A 19,941-nucleotide genomic window follows, 5' to 3' on the forward strand; every position below is an offset into this window, starting at 1 on the left:
GCTTGGTTGATTAGTTTATTACAAAATTTAGAAGCACGGAAATGCAATAAATACCGCAAATACGCAAGTTTCTGTACAAATAGTAAGCTTATTGACTATACATTGTAAGAAGCAAAAGGAAAAACACAAACGACTGGAATCGTTTCTTTTGAGTTCAAGAATTTAAAGTATTTTTAGCCTATTTGTTTGTTACAAAACAACCAAGCTTATATAGCACGTAGAGCTTTTTAAGATAGCCGTAATGTAAGCAACGAAGGCTTTTTTTGCGTTTATTCAATTCGGTTCGTTCGAACTCGAACAAAAAAGTTAAACAAGGCAATTTTATACGTGACGATAAAAGAGGAAGGAAACAAACTAGACAGGAACATTCTACACTACAGACGACAACAATAAAAAATTACAAAACCAGATATCTAAACTGAAATGACCGATAGCTTAGCGAAATTGCGCACAAATACTCTGAAATACTATAGTATCAACGCATGTTGACTGAAGCTATCGAGTAAACAAAGTCGAAAGCTTTTCGACGACATGCAGGCTAAGTTGACTAAGTTTATGCTTCAACGTTTTAGGAAGACTCGCAAATCACCCAAAATCGGCTGCTTTTAAGTTAAATAGCAGAAAACAGGATTGCATGATATGATGACATGTCCAAAATTCCCCGAGGATTTTGCAAGGAACTGTAATCGATAACACGAACAGAATTTAAACATCTATGATCGTGTAACAAAATGTCTGCAAAACAAGATGAGAGAAAACTTACGCTTTTTTGATATCTTGTTCGGTTGCACTCCTTGGAACATCCAAAATCTCGTAATAATCAGACATTTTAACGCTAGAAAATCAAACTAGAGAGTTTACGATAGCGAATTACATTTGGCACAGTTCACTTCTTCCTACTTTAGCCGGAATATCTCCGAGCCTCTCTCTGGTGACCGAAGTAAATTATGACGATTTCCGACTTTGTGTCGTCAAATCAATTCGGAAGCTTCCGCAGTTTGTTTAATTCCCTGGAATGTTTTATTTGTATTCTCAATATTTGCAAATACATACAATATTTTGTTTTTTTCCAGCCAAGAGAAAACTTGTTCGATATTACAGCTGGAATCCAGTCCTACATGACGGAAAATATTTTGGCCTTGACCACCAACGGTCAGTCTATGTCACGCATGACCAGTATTTCCGAGAATTAAATGATCAAGTCCTCTTTGTTTCCTCTGGAAATCTTTCCGAAAAAAGACGCATTAATTGAAAAAAATTCAAAATCCCTGGAGAAACAATTGTAATTTTTGAAACACTTAATAATGTAACTTGTACCGTCATTACACCAAGCCCGAGAAATAGACCATTAAATTAGGGTTAAATTGTCTTCTGGTTTAATATTCTTGCAAGGTCTAGCAATGTTTCTTGGTTGTTTTAATAAAACAACTATTCTAATCACGCTTAATGGATATGAGATGATTGGTGCCGAATCTCAAACCCAACACGCCCTCGTGAAATATACGAATTTAATTTTGGCTTGCATGACCTAGGTACGCGTGATTCAACTTCAGTTGCGTGGGCATACATGGTTTCGTGTAGTCTGTGTGATTAATTAGTAACTTTATTTAAGTGTCATTGTATTTATAGCCTGTGTCGCAGACAATCTATACAATCCCTGGTATAGTCCGTATCAAGTTCTCTATAGGTCTTGAGTGACAAGTCCGGCTGCAACGCAGGCTGTGTATTTAACACGTTTGTACTAATTGGGGACACCGCCTCCACAATATTTAGCTACAATTCGTGTACAATTGTAGACTTGGCGGTAAGTTTAACCTCCCTCGCAGACGTTCTTTTGGTTCGTCACGCGATCTTTGGGGAGGAAAGATTGCGTGACGAGCCAAAAGAGCGTCTGCGAGGGAGGCTACAGTAAGCAGTAAGTTATGAATCCGTCAATTCCAATAGTGCCCATCCCCCGCACCGCCCCTCTTTCTCTCTCTCTCTCTCTCTCTCTCTCTCTCTCTCTCTCTCTCTCTCTCTCTCTCTCTCTCTCTCTCTCTCTCTCTCTCTCTCTCTCTCTCTCTCTCTCTCTCTCTCTCTCTCTCTCTCTCTCTCTCTCTCTCTCTCTCTCTCTCTCTCGGGCATCAGTGGGACATTTTTTCACATTGTCCACCCTGGGGCATTTGACGGCCTTGCAATTTTACGTCATAGCAACCTCACTTCCTTTTAATGATAAGTCCACAAGCAAAGATAATACATTCGTGATTACCTGTCTAAGGAGGACAAAAATGAGATGATAGACCTACAGAACGAAGAGTAACTGGAACGATAACGAGAAATGAGACTGCCATTTGAGACTTAGTTTGGCCTGAATTAACGTTCATTAACTATAACTAGTAATAGTTTTCACTAGAGCTGCCCCCGCTTTTGAAGATCTCTTTAACACCTGTATATGGTTTTTACTGGATATAAATACTGTGCATACGAATGTTAAAAAAGAAACGTTTGAATATTTATTGAAGTTAACATCCATGTAACTGGTTAGCATATTTCTCTGTAAATTTGACATTGAAATCTATTACAGTCATACAGTTTTGTTTTGTGAAACAGCAACGTATTGTAGGTATACTTATGTGAACTCGTAGTTTGAAAGGCTGTTTAAGATGCAGAAGATGGCGAAACGTGACTTCGTGGTTGCAAGACCTTGACACGCTGCTAGAAGATGGCAAAACGCGAACTCGTGGCTGAAATGCTGCTAAATGATGGCGAAATGCGAACTCGTGGTTGCAAGACCTTGAAACACTGCTAGAAAGAACTCGAAATGCTGCTTGAGAACGACGAAACGCAGACTCTTGCTCGCAAGACCGTCAAGACCTCGTGGTTGCAGAATGACAGCTACCCGACAGCACCTGGCGCGCTTGCTGAAATATTACCCGAGACGACCGTGCGCGCCTAGTTTGATCAAATCGAGATTTTTTTCGCATACTAACAAATTTACTTACAGTACTTACTTTCTTACATTTTGAAATTTCTTATAAGTATACACGCGGGGAATCCTAGGGTGCCTCCTCGGGTTTTGGCCTCTAGGCCAAAACCCTGGGGGGGCAAAAATGCGGGGGCAATGAAGGTAAGCCCAGCAACGAAGTAATCAACTTATTTTTGTTAGGCACCGCAGGGCATTTGAACTGAATGCTAATGCCCGGGGATGGACATTACTGGAATTGACTAATGCATTAGCCAGACTTGACAGTAATTGGCGATTTTTAGCGATAAGGAGATTAGATTCTAAAGAAACTATGGTGATGCGTCGGTGAGAAGTGGAAACGAATGTGTCAGCACTCGAATCTGTTTACGGGGGCCAAATTAAAACCAAAAATTCGTTTAGCACCAAAGATGCTTGGTGATTGTTGTAGCAATGCTTGCCAAGAATTGAGAGCGCGTGACTCAAAAGGGATACTAAGTAGTTAGCCTGTAATGTGTGTAAGAAACAGTTGATGCTAAGTATGGTACTAGTGACTTGTATACGCATCCTCGGGGACCCAAGCGCAGATATAGTGGGGACGAAGAAAAAAGTCGAAACGGGCTGGAAAAGATTCGACGAAGAAAATTAGAGAAGAAACAGTAAGTGCTCTTACTTCATTCTCGTCCCAAGAGCCCCCCCCCCCCCCCCCTTTTTTTTTTTTTTTTTTCTTGTTTTGAATTTTTCCGCGATCCAACCACTGACCAAAAAATCGTAGGCCCTAGGAAGGAGGATGCTCTTACTTTGCCTTCATACTTTTCTTCGTCGAATTTTTTTTCCTCGTACCCATTGTCTGCTGTCAAGCAAAAAAATAAACATTTTCAGCCTTAGTGAACATTAACTTTATTCATGACAAATTACAAAACTCAAGAAAAGAGAATGGCGGCATATTTCATCACTTTGTCATCGGATTGTTTGTTTGTTTGTTTGTTTGATTGGGGTTGTTTTTTTTTTGTTTTTTTTCGGGGTTTTTTTCTTTTTGTCTTTTTCTTTTTGTCTTTTTTCTTTTCTTTTTTTCTTTTTTTTTTTTGGCGGGAGGGGGGGGGGGTTGTTTCAGTCGGTTATCCTCAGTTTCTAGAAATCTTACTCATCCCGGTATGTAAAAGAAAATAGTTAGAACAAACTGAAGAGCATCTCAAAGCAAAAGAGAAATCCAAAATATTAGCAATAACATAAATTATACAATGAACGTAATGTAACATATGTAAAAAATATTGTACATGTTGTCATATGACCCATACGGCCCCGCTAGCAAAGCTCTTGAGAAAATCCCTGTATAAGGGAGGCTCGATTTCCGCCGCTCCCTCGGCTCGGATGCGGTTGTCCTCCCCGGAAGGGGGGTGAGCGCGGTCTCATTTTCCGAACAACGGCTGGTAATCGAGCCTATGTATGAGGGCCGTACACATTAATGCGAGCAGGGAGGGGGTGGAGGGTGGAGTGGAATATACGATTTAAAACAGCTTTATCATGTGTAGCTTGATCTAAATTTTGTCTTGAAGCCAAACATTGATCGCGAACAGCAAGAAAATTTACAAGTAAAGTACGTAAGGCTGGTACTGCGTAGAAAACTTAACACGACAGCGACATGATAGAGACCAAACAGAGAGTCAAAAATGCCACCGTGGACAGCAGAGCTGGTTGACTCTCGTCAGCACGGTATAGCAGCAAGAAGTAGAATGTTCAACTAACACGAGGTCAGTTGTCTACTAAATGCACGTGGTAATGACTCCCGGATGGACCCAAATTCAAATGTTTGCCAACGTCATAGCACGTGACTACGAACAATGAACAAAGAATTTGAAATATCATGCCGCTGTCGTGATAAGCAGAGAGGACACGCCTTTGTGTGCCGGAGCAGCGACAAATCGTAACAGAGGCGCCTCTTGAATGACTCAAGAGTGGTTTTAATTTACTTTCGGAAATTCATAGCTTCTCAACATAATCATACCCTCTGGATCAACTATAAAACTGTTTTAAGTCTCTCATATGATACATTTGGAATATTTGGCTCTTAGGCATGGTGGACGGACCTTAAGCCATATATTTTCCCGCCCGGCCGGCCCTCCCACTCAGTATGTTGCCCGGTATCCGAACGTTACCAGTGTCTGACCAATAGAAATTCAATTGAAAATTTTTGGGTCACGCTTAGCAATTTGTTGCAAACAGTTGCCTCGTACCCAGGCCTGTTCTAAAAGTTTTCGGATCGAGATTAATTTTCGGAGAACGCAAAGTAGCTTGGGAAGAGCGAAGAGAAGAACGCGGCGCCTCGTTTTCTCGTTTGACCCTTCCCATGGCCCTTTGCGTATGCCATGTTTCAACTGTTCCCATGTTTGTTTGAGCGAGCAAGATTTTCTTTTCTTTTTTTTTTTGTGTGTATGATTTTTGAGCCTGCTGGGTACAAGGCATAGAAACAACAAAGAACAGAATGCTTATTAACGGGAAAAAAAACAATGTTACCGTAGTCGGAAAGAATAAGCCTTACTGTACGGAAACTGCCGGTTTTGCAGAAAAGGGAAGTGTTACAGATATGCTAAAAGTAAAATGTCGAGCTTTCTTTCATTGCATTTTGGAGTACGACCCGGAAGGTCCCTGAAATTTTGCATCAAGATAATTGTTATCTTGAGGCAAACTTTCAGAGACCCTCCGGGTCGTGAAATAGAATGTAGTTGTAGAAAACTTAACTAAGATGTCGGATACCGGGCAACATGCAGACGTTTGTACCGTGTGTAATAACCTATTCAGTCACCACACACGGTACAAAGATTTGTACAATATCAATTACATGTGTTACAATGTTATCATTACATTATTTATGTTATTGCTAAAAATATGTAAAAAAAATAAAAGTGCGGAAACAAAAATATTAATAAAAGGCATTTACAATCGTTGGTTTTCAAATAAGAAACTTAAGCTCAGTAATTCTGAGAAAAGTATTGTGAGTCAGGTAGTTTCCGATATCGCCATCTTAAAATTATTTTCATCAAATTGAGACGTCAGTATATATGAATTGACTGGAAAGAACAAAAGCGAAAATGTCAGTTACATACAGAAGAAAAAAAAGTAACATGAAGTTAATTGCCCGAGGAGTAGATATCCTCGTTCAAGTTGATCTCAACCATAGTCGATTCCTCGTCGCTGGATCCCGAGCCATCAGCATATCCCTGAGACAAACGCCTCTGTTTCTTCATCTTGCCACGCAGATAATCTTCCTGCTCCACAACGTCGTCATCCTCCGAGTCCACAATGGCGTTTTCCGGGTATCCTTGCGAGCCTCTTCTCTGTTTCTTTAAACCTTCCATCAACATTCGATCAGTTGTGTCTGAATCATATCCTGCCTTAGTTAATATTCCTTCTTCCATTTTAATCACGGGATCAACTGCATCCGAGACTTGCTCATCAGAAGAGCTGCAAAGAAGAATGGTTAAAAATGAAAAGTCAGAAGTATTATCAGCAAATGCAAGCTGCAAGATGTATCGTCCCTGTATCCTAGATTTGATCAGGAAACTCACACGCTGACAGTCAATCATACCAAACTGACTTTTGTTTGTAATCTCGGAGTTGTATTTTGTGACTACCTACGTGTACTTGTTATTCAGAAGGATAATTTGAATGGTAATAGTATACCAAATTTATCAACCGGGCCTTTGTAAAGAGCCAAGGATAACCTGTAGTTTCGCCCTATTTTCGTTTCGCTTGGCGCCAGAAGAAGAGAAAAAAGTTAATTTCAGACGAAACACCAAGTAAGAAATCTGCAAGAGCCCTTTGTGCGCGGGCATCATACTTCTACACAGCTTCTCTGTCTATTCAACCATGCTTCGACTATGCCGGCATTCTTGAGTCAAGCATGCCGATGATTTACTAAAGGTGGGAGGGGAGGGAGGGGGTGAGGAGAAGGAAGCCGGAGTGAACTTTTATGAATTGAGAATTGTACATATATTTAAGTAGTTTTTAGTTCCTGGCAGGTCCACACCAGCCTTTGGGTTGCCACAAACCGACCTGCCTTAACAAAAATTATATGTATGTATATGTATGTATGTATGTATGTATGTATGTATGTATGTATGTATGTATGTATGTATGTATGTATGTATGTATGTATGTATGTATGTATGTATGTATGTATGTATGTATGTATGTATGTATGTATGTATGTATGTATGTATGTATGTATGTATGTATGTATGTATGTATGAGGAAGGAAACTTTATAAGATCAATAAACTAGTGATTGACTGACATATCGATTAACAACTACCTCGAGTTCCTCGATAAACAGGGCAAGAATCATCAACAACAACACACAAACACTTTATTAAAAACAGTCAGTTACAAGCTGGTTATATACCAACCAAGAATTAAAGAAGGTATAAGTAAGGTAAGCATTTTCTTTTTTTAAAATGTTGTTCCTTACCTGCGAGATCTGCGTTTTCTGTGCGCTATAATCCAACAAACACCAGTCACAGCAATCAGGCTCAGTATGGTAAGGCACGCTACACCCGCCACAATTCCAGGAGTCATTGAGTGACCATGCACACCGTGAAAATGAACACTGGGCCACGCCCATGCCAATCCGTGATGCACAAGACCACCGGCTGTGAACGAAAAAAAAAAGCACAAAATTAATTTGGGGATGATAAAGAAAAACTGAACATGGAGTTCAGTGGATAAAGGATTCCCCCATTTCGTCGAAGGTCGTGGGTTCGACTCTTGAACGGAAATCAGATTTGTTTTCTTTTAAGGTATACTAGTACTGTCCAGGGAGAAACTGCATAGTTTTGGCGTTGTTGGAGTAGCGAACTGAACTAAAAAATGTATGGAAAGAAATATCAAGAACCGCTTAAAAATAGATAAAAAATTCACGGTATTGCACACTGAATGACTCTTGATCTAAAATATCGATACATACGTATGCGTATTGGGACTTCTCTCTCAGAAGAAAAAATCTTCATGTAGAGAGTAAAAGCTAGCGAAATGATATCAAACAAAGGATTGTCCTTGTCCAAAATATGTTGCTTAAGGAAAGTTTCAAACTGAGAGCGAAGAAACAAACGTGTTTCACATTGCAAGAAAACATTAAATCCCTTCTGCTGTTGTTGAAACGTTCGAGTTGCAAGAACTGTGTACAGTCTAGTTCAAAACTTACCAGCCATCCGCATATGGGCATCGTCGATGAATTTCGGCCTCGCATGTCGACATTTAATCTTGTGTCCATCATATGCCTTCAGGTTAAGGCTGTCTCTCAGTAGGTACTTTAGGGTGTGGGTAGTTGCATGATCACATTCCAGAGGATTGTCACTGATAAACCTACGGACAACAAAGCAGGTTTATTTTGTAAGGTTTCTTAGTCTGCCCAGACCTCCCCTGAGTACGGCTAAGGTCTGATGTTATTGCGCGCGAGAGGTAATCTGCATGCCAAGAAATGGCGTCTTTAAACAATCACTTAAGCCCCTGCTACGCACATTCCAAGAAAAAGCGCCAGAACAAGATCAAAATGTTTGATCCTTGTGTCTTCGTTTGATTTTTATTTTTATTTTGTGAACTCTTTTACTTGCAATTCGACTTGCGCTTGTACCTACGTTTTGAAATAGCTTCTTTTACTGTTTGAAAAGATACTTTGCGTCTTATCTCGTACCCAGATCTTCTCACACTTCGGGAGTAAACATCTTGTAAAATCTGTTTTCATAACGTCATATTGTGCTAAGAATGTGACACATAGTTCTAACAACTGCGCATGCTCAACATTTGTAGCAAAAGACTTTGCTCTCGAATTGCCCAACATGAATTTTCAAGATCAATTTGTCGCTATAAATGTCGCTATAAATACCGTATTCAGAAAAAAATATAGATGATTTCAAGTTTCTGGGAAAGAAGAAAGCCACCGCTAAGTTTTGTTGACAATGGTACCCAATGTGCGCGCGCTGTATTACGCGTACAAGTTAGTTGTACGCGTCAGATGGTCAAGCAAAATTTTCACGACAAGTTTAGACAACACCATAAAAAAATATATGATTATGAGAACTTGTCGCAGTTTAATGAGACGTAAGTTAAACTATGCAAGAAACCACTTCCACAGAAGGACAAGTGTTAAGATAGATCTTTCTTGTAAAGCTTGCGTCTACGCGCGGCGCGTGCAAAGCAAAGATTTGAAAACTCGCGCTAAAATGGTTGGCGTAACTTGCATCAGCCCATTTCCATTGACCAATCAGATTGGATAACATAATCGATTTTATCACATGTTTTCTCTGAATTCTCTGAAGACAAACATATATCTGGGTACGAGATTAGTGTCCGTCTGCTTCGTCCCCAAGAGCCAATGCATTTCTCGGAAAGTGCGGGAAAAAAGGGGCGCGGCGTTTTATGGGAACAAATCCCACTACACCATGCGCACCATGTCCGACTTGAGGCGAGGCAAGTGCGTGCCTGTTAGGGGGAGCACACTTGTTTTGTTTGTTTGTTTGTTTGTTTGTTGTTGTTGTTGTTCGTTTGTTTGTTTTGCTTATTGCTTTTTTTCGTTTTTCTTAGGCAGTGGTGTCTAGCCTGCTTTACAAACGTTTCCCTTCCAAGCAAGCGCGAGCTTACGGAGAAAAGGAGCAAAAAATGCGATTAAAAGGGGAAAAACATATTTTTCCTCCTTTTCGGCCTCCAAGCCTTAAAGAGCCTCCCGATCTAGGCTAGTTGACAGGAGGCAGAAAAATTACAAACTTATCATGTATCCCAAACTACACGTAAAGGCAACAAATGTTAAGGTTATGTTACAAGGAAAATTCCTAACGCGACACAGCTAGCGGACAATTTTTTTTTTTTTAACTTGAAATCTTGTTGCGGCAACGCATTGTATGAGTTTGAAGACGAAGCAAAAACTTGCAATGTGTTACCGCAAAAGATCGCTTCCTTAAAAATTGTCCGCGCGCTGTTTAAGAATTGGTTCATGCTTAGCGTGCGTATATCGAGTTATGGATGCACGCGGGAAGTTTGGAGAGCACGAGAGAAGCGTAAGAGTTGCTCGAGGCGTAGCCGAGAGCAACTCTAGCTTCTTGAGTGCTCTCCAAACTTCCCAAGTGCATCCATAACTCGATATACGCACAGCTAAAAGCATGAACCAATTCTTTTATAACATAGTGAAAATAAAGTAAATGATTCATGGAAAGCAGGTTTTGTTCCCGATTAATTACCAGATTCTCTGTACAAAACAAAACAAAAAAGGCGAAAATGGTTTCTCATATCGGTTTAATCTTAACGTTTCATTAAGCTTCAAGCTCTATAAATATACATTTTTTATGGTGTTGTCTCTCTGTAAAAGTGTTTTAATAACACAGCGCGCGTATGCTTCCCCCATCTTGCACACGTCATCGGATGGACGCACGGCCGTGCGTATGTTGAGAAATGTACCATGATGACGCCAATAGGAATTCGATTAGGATGTACGCGCGCTATGTTATAATTTAAAATCGTTCCGTGTAATATCACTTTTACAAAAGCAATATACGTCAAAAAAAATATTTGATTTTTTCTTTTCAGATTTATATTTTCCGAGACTGTGTTATTACTTCTGATAATGGCCTTTTATTACTTGTTGTAATTTTTACTTACAATTTTTCCAGATTCTCGTACGCTTTCACATCACTTTCATGTATAGTCTTTATTTTTCCATACGTCAAATCCCTGTCGACAGAAAAAGATATGTGTAGGTTTACATAAGACTTTTAATTTTTTCATTTTTCAACGCCGGAATCTGCCACGACGGAAAACTATCAGAAGTAATAAAGTTTCGATTCTGACTCCGTAGCTAGCGTTCTTATAGATTCGACATCGGTACGACACTAGAAGGACTTTTCCGCCGTTAGCTGCTTTGTGCCGCGCCTCACGAGCAAAAAAAATCTCTCTACGTGCGCGCGCTAAATAATTAGTCAATGACTTCCGAGAGACTATTGTCCGTGAAACTTCGTACCCGGCGATTGGGAAAAAAGAGTGTATGGATCTGTATGCCCTGGACTCACTCGTCCCAATGTGAGCGACAAGCAATGACTAGGATCGTTGAAATCTAGATTGCATACCATTCCGTCTCTTGCTACTTCGCTCCACCGGTTAGCGTATGAAAACACAGAGTTTGAAAATTAACTTCAACTGTCGGTCAATCAACTGAAAGTTATTTTCCATTTGCTTTTGAAGGTTCTAAACAGTTGTCAATGTAAACTTTTCTGTTTCAGAATGCAAACTTACAGAGTTTTCACTTTTTTCGCGAAGTCAAACACGGGGAACTGTTCCATTCCACGGCATTTCACTTTAGTCAAGTCTTCACTGCAATCGCACTTTTTTGGACACACATCTTTCGCTTCTGCAGCGAAAGATGATAAAATCACCAGAATAAGCACTATGCTTAGCTTTCTCCACATCATCTCAAAATAGTACAAAACCGCGCATTGATAACGAACGATGTTGCACCGATCAAAACACTGAAGAATGATGATGAACGCTTTGTGACGTCAAATTTAATATGGCAATTGCTCGCGCTAATTAGCAATAATTTGCTTGATTAACAACGACGTCATAGCACGATTAGTTTTCTCTGGGGCAAGTTGCTTTTAATCGTTTCACATTTCAGGTAGAAAAATTTCACCAAGTGATAACTCACTTCCAATAACTCTTCTTTACTCTTCACAGATCATTTGAGATAATTTTATTTGGTTCGCTTTATCGACACCATTCATTTACGAGAAATTAAACAATTAAAGCGCCTTCTAATTGTTCCAGCAAATGACAACTAAGATTCGGAAGAATAACTTTGTGGAAAACCTACGTTTATGCATCGAAACATAATTTTTCGGAAGGTTCCGTTTTAATAACTGGTGGCTCTAAGGTCACGCACATCAAAAGAGTGCAAGTCACGCACCTCACGCAAACGCAAATTGTCACGCAAGTCGCCAAAGGATTTGATTCATTTTTGTGTGGCACTATGGCAGTGCCTTAGAAACCCATTTGTATGTGGGCCAAAATTTTAAGGTGGCTGCCTATCCTTTACAGACGGCCTTGGGACAATAAAACGGAATCTGTAGAAAAGAGGACGGGATTAAATTGAGCTAAAATAATTTAAATAAAAACCAAGAAATTCGTATCGGATTTGAAAGCGCCCGTCGTACCCCTCCCCCAACTGCTTGATGGGGCTGGAAGGTGAACAGTAATTTTCGCAGGGGCTCATGTTCGAAGTTTGGCAGTATGTTGAATATGAACTCCATTGCATGGGTTATTTTACCCGGCATTCAGTACAATCAAGTTTCAAGTTTCAAGTTTTCAAGTTTTATTAAGTTTTTTCAAACGTTACTTACAAATGAACACCGCCTGCAAATAGCGAGCTAATCTAGGCAGGCGGTGTTAAGGACATACATAAAAGAATTACTATTTGAAGGCGTTAAAAAAGTCAGTTTTGAATACATTATTTGTCCAAAGAGTAAAAAGTAATGTAAAGTGAAGAAAAAAATTATGATGTATGATTGAATTATAATTAAGATGACTTTCTTATTTCAGAAATAAGAGCGCTAATGTCAGCATAACTGTCCAGAGTGCTTTGGTAGTCTTCGATAGCTTTCGGGAATGCTATTCCAAATTTTAGCTCCAACGATGGAAAAAGAGTTTTTATGATGATTGAGCCTAGAATAATTAATATAGTAGTTACCGGAAGATGCTGAGCGAGTATTATACTGATGTATGTCTTGTGTAGAAGTAAAAAGATTGCAGATATTTTGAGGTGCAGAATTAGTAGTTATATCAAGCATTAAGGTTTAAGGTTAATCATTTGCTTTACTCATTTGCAAAGCTGCTGAAGGCAAGAATTTTTGGAGGGGCTTATAGTTGAAATTTAGCAATACGAGGAATAGAAACTCCATGATGCGTACTGTTTTACCAGGCATATATTCAGTAGAATTATTTGCTTAAGTCAGTCGCGCATGCGTGGCGTGTCAAAGACGCCAATGACTACCACAATGGCAATCTCGTCCCCAGAGCCTTCGTTGCCTTGGTGCTGACCAAAAGAAAAGCGGGCACTTGCCACAATGGTTGCCACAATGGTTGCGTCGACTTGCTAACAACTACTTACTTACGGACTGGTCACAAAAAGATGGCGTGACTTTGTTTTGTTCACCTTCCGTTACGTTTCGTGACGTCATACCGGAAGTTGTCTAGTCTAGTCTAGGATGATGTTTTGTGTTTTTACCGAGCGAAACCGGGAGATCTGAGGAAGTGACCGACACGAAAAATACAGAACGAGGGAAAAAAACAGGGTGTTACTAGAAGCGGAGCGGCGGGCAGCTGCCTAGTAACCTCGGCGACCACTCTAGTTTAGACACTTGCGTGAGTCATATGATGGACTTACGCAAGACGTCATTACGACTGCACTTTCTTTCGCCAACCTCGTCTCCGGTTGTTCTATTGCGTGGCATGCGTGACTTTGCTAGCTGAGTCAAAGGCGAGACTTCCTCTTTCATCTCCTTCTATTTTTTCACAAATATATGAGCTACTGAGTCATTTCCAGGATCTTGTGAGCCAAAACGCTCGGCATTGGACTAACGATCGGCTTCTGTGGACAGTGCATGCATCAACTTCCTGGAATCCCACAACAACAGCGACAATGGCCTTTATTTGTAGAAGATGGATGGTTAAAGCGTAAAGCTTGTTGAATGGTGTGTAGTTTACAGGTTTACAGAAAGACACCAAAACCATTTTTCGGTTTTCTAACGGGCTCTTCTCAAATTTGCAAAACAAAAGTGGATCCACAGCCTGGCTTCTTGCCAATTGTCACCATTTCTGGGTCAATTAGAAGGCGCTATAATTTTCTGATTAGCAAATGAAAACAACTACCGATCTTTCCTAGAAAGATTTCAATTGCACTCAGAAAAAAACTTACCAGATAGCCAAGTCAGTTTACTCCCTTATTTTATTAATTACGGGATGTTACGCTATGAGAAAGAAACATTTTTGAAGCGCTTTTCATCGCATGAAATCGCATTTTTAATTCTTGATCTCTCGCGCGTGATCATCATTTAAAGTGTGACGTCACAAATTGGTAATCATCGTTCTTTTTTGATCGGTTTTGTATCGTTCGTTATTCATGCGCGGTTTTGTATCATTTTGAGATGATGTGGAGAAAGCTAAGTATTTTGCTCATTCTGGTGATTGTATCATCGTTTACGCAAGCGAAGGACGAGTGTCCTTTGCAGTGTGACTGCACTGAGGACTTCTCTCTGGTGAAATGTTGGGATATGGAAAAATTTCCCGTGTTTGGCTTCGCCTCAAAAGTCAAAACACTGTAAGTAAAAACACAAGGAATTTGTAGTGAAATATATTGTTTTTTTTTTTTTTTTCTTTTTACAATCAGCCGGGAATGTTTGTTCGCTTAGCTTGCTACTAGGAAACAAAAAACTGAATTTTGAGGCATTTCATGTTTCCTGAACCGGAATATTTAGTTAAGGGCAATATGATTAACAATTATTCTACCAGTGAGCGTTGGGTATGAGATGATGGAAAACAAGGCGCGTAGCGTCGAGTTGGCTATCATCATCTCATATCCAACAAGCGTGAGTGAAATTTTTTTTTATTATTATTAAAAACGATCAAGAAATATTGTTAGATCTTGCTGACTTCGCTTTGCAGGAACAACCAGAAGACAATTTAATGGTCGCTATTTTCCGGGCATGGTATAAAGGCTCATATACCATGGTCGCTTAGCCAATCAACTCCCTGCAATCGCATTATACAATGATAGAGTTTTAAAAATGAGGATTTAGCCAGAATTTTCCCAAAAGAATGCGCCCTCATTCAGTTGTTTTTTTTCTATGGACTGCGACTGATCTTCAGTAAAGTAACGAAAGCCGATTAACTAGTATTGGGAATAGACAAAACGTTATTTCACTTAATTGCATTTTTTTTCCTCTCAAAAGGGATTTGACTTATGGAAACATTAAGACCATACACGAAAATGACGTGAAAGAGTACGAGAATCTGGAAAAATTGTAAGTCAACTAAGAAACTGTAAACGCTCGCTAAATTAATGCTTTAAGCCCTAATACTGATTAGCATCAAATTTCTCCTTGTTATATCAATGCTTATTCAACCACTGAGGTTATGAGAATTAAGGATATGATCACCCAAGGTGAATTTTCTTGATATTTTAATAACTTCTCCCCAGTCCTTTTTAAAGAAAAGTATGGGGACAAGATAGGAGAATCTGTTCTTTGATATTAGGGTTAAAGGGTTAAACACAGGAGGCTGAATCTCTCGGATGGTGGGTCATTGACTCAACATCATTTTAAAAAAAAGGCAGAAAGACTACAACGATATTTATTTTTTTCTTTATAAATATCTGAATTGCCTGAATAAGCAGTCCTTTCCATTCATGACCAAAAAGCTTATTTTATTTTAATCGCAGAGACAAACCCGAGGAGGGGCGTTTAATTAAGAGGGAAAGGAAGGTTTAGAAATACGATAGGCACTCTCATGCCGGTATGTTACGGTTACACGAAAAAACGCAACGGCTTTTGTTTGATTTGTGCCAAGGTTCATCAGTCACAATCCTCTGGTTTGCGACCATGCCACCATCCGCACCCTGAATCATGTCCTGAGCGAAAACTTCAAACTGAAGTCATTCGATGGACACAAGATCAAATGCCCACGAATGATGCCAATCATGAAGGGTCCTCGAGCGATGGCTGGTAAGTACCTCATGTAAGAAGCTTCATACTTTCTCTCCACTGAGGCTCAAAAGGTCCCCCTCTAGCTACAAGTCAGCGCGTTCCCTCTAATGCCATTAAAGATTGACTAAGAACGAAGTTTTGATGCTTAGAAAACTAAAGCAAAAACACAAGAATAAGAAAATCGTATGTGGATCGGAGTGAAATAAACAAAACTGTGAGGGTTTTGTAAATGCGTTAGTTTTTTTTTTCTTGGAACATAAGTGCAATTTAACTTGTTGTTTGTAAGAGTGTGTAAATGAAAAGAAAATAAACACGATGAAGGTTTTTAAAAACTTAGAGTAAAATAAACTAAAAAAAGCCAAATTACTAGCACACGAAACAGGAATTTTTTTCTTTTTCTTTCGTTATGTTTTCGCATATTTCATAAATACCTGTGCTTATTTACAAGTGTAAACCGTCGGGAGGTAACCACTCAGGAGTACTGCGCATGCGAATGTCGCCTTCTGCTTATCCCACAGTCATCCCAGTTCCCTGAGCCGACGATCTTTTTTTGTTAGCGGTTGAATCGTAGCAACAATTAATAAAACCACGAGGGCTCTGGGGACGAGAATGGTCATACAGTGTAACCATCCTTGTGCTTACTCTTGTGCGTGTGAGCCCAGATCCGCTCTAAAATCACTGACACCCCCATATTTTTGTTCTTCACAGAAAGTAATCATGTTTATCAAGGGATGCTTGGAGCCGGACCAAATGTTCATTTTCACGGCGTCCAAAGTCACAGCTGTTTTAGTGCTGAGATGCTGGCGGGTGTGGTGTGTCTAACTATTCTGGGCGTGATCGCTGTATTTGGTCTGTGTTGGGTGATAGTATTGTTCATGTGAGTATCAGTGATCAACTGTGAAAAACGATGATTTTACATGTTATTTGTTTCACTGCTTATACTTACTTTAAAGTCCGGAAACACGCGTAAACATTTCGCACAACAAAATTGTATTGTATATACATCTTTGATTTTGGGATAAACGTGTGGTATATTTTAAGCCTTGTAAACAAGAAGCTGTTTTCAGCTAATACTCGGGCCATATTTGACAGCGTGGTGCGTAAGCCTACAATCTTTTAGCAGCGATAACCTCCAGCATCGCTAATTCCCCGAAATAGATAGATACAGAGATATAGTGAGGCAATAAATAACCACCAGATAGAATTGCATTTCTTGCAGTCAGAATGAAATACAGGGGAAAAGGACATTTGTCATACGAATGCTTTTTATAATCCCCGGGCTTTGATCCTTACGTTTTCACCTTTCGTTTGGAGACAGAGACCATTTGCACGGTCCTGATATGTATGTGACGCCGGGTCAATGACGGATCGTGATCTAGAGTAACGTTACGCATAACGCGTACGTTATCCTTGTACGTTTTTCAATGTTTCGCTGTATATATTTTTAAATGAAATTCAGGGGAAAGCATCTGTTATTCACCTTTCATTTGAAGACAGAAACCGTTTCTACATGATTGTTTTTTCTATAGTTCACGTGAGACATCTTCATCTATCTTGGCCCGCGGGGTCATAGACTGATTTAGTTGCCAAATTTTCGATTAAACAAAACTAACCTTGAGGAACTAAAAAAAGCTAAGTAAATAAAAAACGATAAAAAACTTTCGAATTTTTAAAGTGCTAGTTATGAAAAGATTAAAAAAACACTCCGGTTAGCCTAAAGAGCACTCAGGTTAGCTTAAATAGCTCCCCGGTTAGCTTAACGGTTAGCAGTTTATGTTGGGGTCATGCCTCGTATGTTTTGTTCATGCCTCGCACGTCTGCCTCGCATGCCTCGAATGCCTCGCTGGCTCGCATATTGTATACACTGCTCACGGCCCGAGTACAAAGAACGCGACCGAGAATTTAAAGAATTTTATAACGCGACGAAAACTTAACTCGTGCCAGCCGAGTACAAAAAACGAGACCGAGAACAATAACTCGTGGCCCGAAGTCTTATCTCTCGGCCCATCGCGACCAAAAAAATTAAAAAAGAATTTGATAATGCTACCGAAACCTTAACTCGTACCGCCTTACGGCCGGAGTAATAAATGAGAACATTGACGAGTTATTGAGTCAGTGACACAGGCATACTCGAAAAAAAGAGCTCCAAGTTCTCCCAACAGGTGTCGAACCTAAGACCTACCGATTACCAGTCCGCAACTCGAGTGAAATAGCTTCTGAACCAGACCTATCAGAAGAACTGACCAGATTCGAACGCTTGGAGAGTGCTTTAAAAGACAGATAGACGATGGCAGAGCATCTAAACGTCAAATAAAACAATAGAGAGAGATCACATTCTTGTCAATTCTCGCTGTCAAGAAAATGAAACAACCAAAGTCGGGGAACGATAATCAAGGCTGAAAGTTGAAGAGAACTCGAAATAACTGGTTTTGTTTTTGGCTAGCCACTTAGTACGATATATCTTGTTCAGTTCCTAGGCGTACTAACAAAAAACCTTCAAGTGTTTTTACAACCACTATCCCCAAGATTCTATGACTCAGGATTTCTCTCTTTAAACTGTAGTGTTACCAGGAAGAAAATGTCGGACGCCGAAGAAACCGTGATTAAAATGGAAGAAGGAATATTAACTACAGCAGGAGATGATTCAGACACAACTGATCGAATGTTGATGGAAGGTTTAAAGAAACAGAGAAGAGGCTCGCAAGGATACCCGGAAAACACCATTGTGGACTCAGATGACGACGTTGTGGAGCAGGAAGATTATCTGCGTGGAAAGATGAAGAAACAGAGGCGTTTGTCTCAGGGATATGCTGATGGCTCGGGATCCAGCGACGAGGAATCGACTATGGTTGAGATCAACTTGAACGACTAGGATTTTTGTTGTGTTTTGTGCGTGAAAAGTGTTTGGAATTTTCATTGTTATAAAAATAGTGCGTTGAAAAAAATAACTTCGCAAACTGATGTGAAGGTGCACTAACCAAATTTAAAATAACTGACTCAACTATTTACTTTCTTTGTTGTTTTTGCTTGGGGTCTTAAACTTGTTATAATCAAGACTATTTTTAATATACTGATAAATATTAAAATAAATATTCAGAGGAAATTGATGTCTATGTTTATTCCATTAAAAACTGATTGTGAAAAATTTCCTCTTTTTATTACGCGGGATGCCCTGAGGGGGCATACCGTGTCTAAAAACGGGACGATTTCTTTTTCCTCGTAGCCACAAATCTGTATATTAATTTATTCATTAAACTCTCCCCTCTCCTACTCGGGATGTATTGTTCTGATTGTCTTCAACAAAAGCAGGCCAATCAAAATCCAGTCTTGTCGCTTATATGGCGAGGGAGGGGACCCACTTAGCCCTACCTGTGTGACGTCAACGCATCATTTGATATATTTATCAAAAACGGATTAAATTTGTGGCGCGATATTGTTAACATGTTGTGGACTCAAGTGTGCCGTTTTCAAACGGAAATTTCACCATTTTGAAGCGGTGAATCGAAAGAATAACTTCTAAGAAGCACTCAACATCTAAAACGGTGGAAATTGGAGCGTTCCTGGCGAAGGAATCGTGCTTTCTTTGACAGTCTTAGACCACGATTGCAGACAGAAAAGAGGTCATTGAGAAGCTTACGTTATCGCAATGGAATTCCCGCAATTTCCCTTGAAACCCTGAGTAGCGTAACACAAGGGAACCAACGTAACGCGATCTTCGTGACTCAAACTATTCCATTAGAAAGGATTGTTTTATAAATCTGCGAAACATACAGTTGGAATAAATGAATCAGCCCCAGCATCACGCGTAATGCCAGTATAGCAGGCATCTTGTTTTCCTCTTCGACTGTGCATTGAAGGTAATTTCACAAACGGCAGGCAGCCTTAGGCTTATTAACGTCTATGTTATTGTGTGTAAGTATTAAACAATTGACCTGATCCGGTACAATTTTACTTCTTTTCCTTTTCTTTACTCAAAGAATCTAATCAGTTGCCCGTTCCGGAGTTCAAATAGAGACTGGGAACGAGTTTTTAAATTTTTCATTTAATCAGAAACTGGAGTCCATCACAAGAAAGATCACATTAAAATTAGTCAGTTAACCAAGTTTGAGGTTCTGTTGTTAGATTGCAACCATGTAGAAAGCTTTCAAAAACTGGAAAATTTGAGACTGTATGGATTTGGGGGACGCCATCTCAGAATTAGACATTTGTATGGAATTTAGCCGACCATTGACAGGTCACAGCCTGGTTACTACGCAATGGA

At 39.7% G+C, this 19,941-nt stretch overlaps 3 protein-coding genes across 3 annotated transcripts in view; 1 reads left to right on the forward strand and 2 right to left on the reverse strand.

The window, feature by feature from the left end:
* Positions 1 to 934, reverse strand: part of LOC146455482 (dnaJ homolog subfamily B member 6-like) — a 10,223-nt gene extending 9,289 nt beyond the window's left edge. The window contains exon 1 of the mRNA XM_085094126.1: positions 764 to 934. Coding sequence (XP_084950252.1) covers positions 764 to 828 — 65 coding nt within the window. The 5' untranslated portion in view covers positions 829 to 934. The remainder of the gene's footprint in view (positions 1 to 763) is intronic.
* Positions 935 to 4,040: 3,106 nt separating this feature from the next.
* LOC146455483 (uncharacterized) lies at positions 4,041 to 11,443 on the reverse strand. The gene is made up of 5 exons (XM_085094277.1): positions 11,218 to 11,443; positions 10,588 to 10,659; positions 8,141 to 8,301; positions 7,409 to 7,589; positions 4,041 to 6,403 (listed from the first exon to the last, which is right to left on the reverse strand). Exons 1-5 carry the CDS (start codon positions 11,391 to 11,393, stop codon positions 6,070 to 6,072), a joined length of 924 nt encoding a protein of 307 aa, XP_084950403.1. The 5' UTR covers positions 11,394 to 11,443; the 3' UTR covers positions 4,041 to 6,069.
* Positions 11,444 to 13,319: 1,876 nt separating this feature from the next.
* Positions 13,320 to 18,783, forward strand: LOC146455484 (uncharacterized). The gene is made up of 5 exons (XM_085094127.1): positions 13,320 to 14,296; positions 14,928 to 14,999; positions 15,544 to 15,698; positions 16,389 to 16,557; positions 18,243 to 18,783. The coding sequence occupies exons 1-5, from the start codon at positions 14,124 to 14,126 to the stop codon at positions 18,550 to 18,552; spliced, it is 879 nt and encodes a 292-aa protein (XP_084950253.1). The 5' UTR covers positions 13,320 to 14,123; the 3' UTR covers positions 18,553 to 18,783.
* Positions 18,784 to 19,941: the final 1,158 nt, after the last annotated feature.

Source organism: Pavona decussata, unplaced genomic scaffold (genome assembly GCF_977016875.1).
Source record: "Pavona decussata unplaced genomic scaffold, jaPavDecu1.1 SCAFFOLD_273, whole genome shotgun sequence".
NCBI lineage: Eukaryota > Metazoa > Cnidaria > Anthozoa > Scleractinia > Agariciidae > Pavona > Pavona decussata.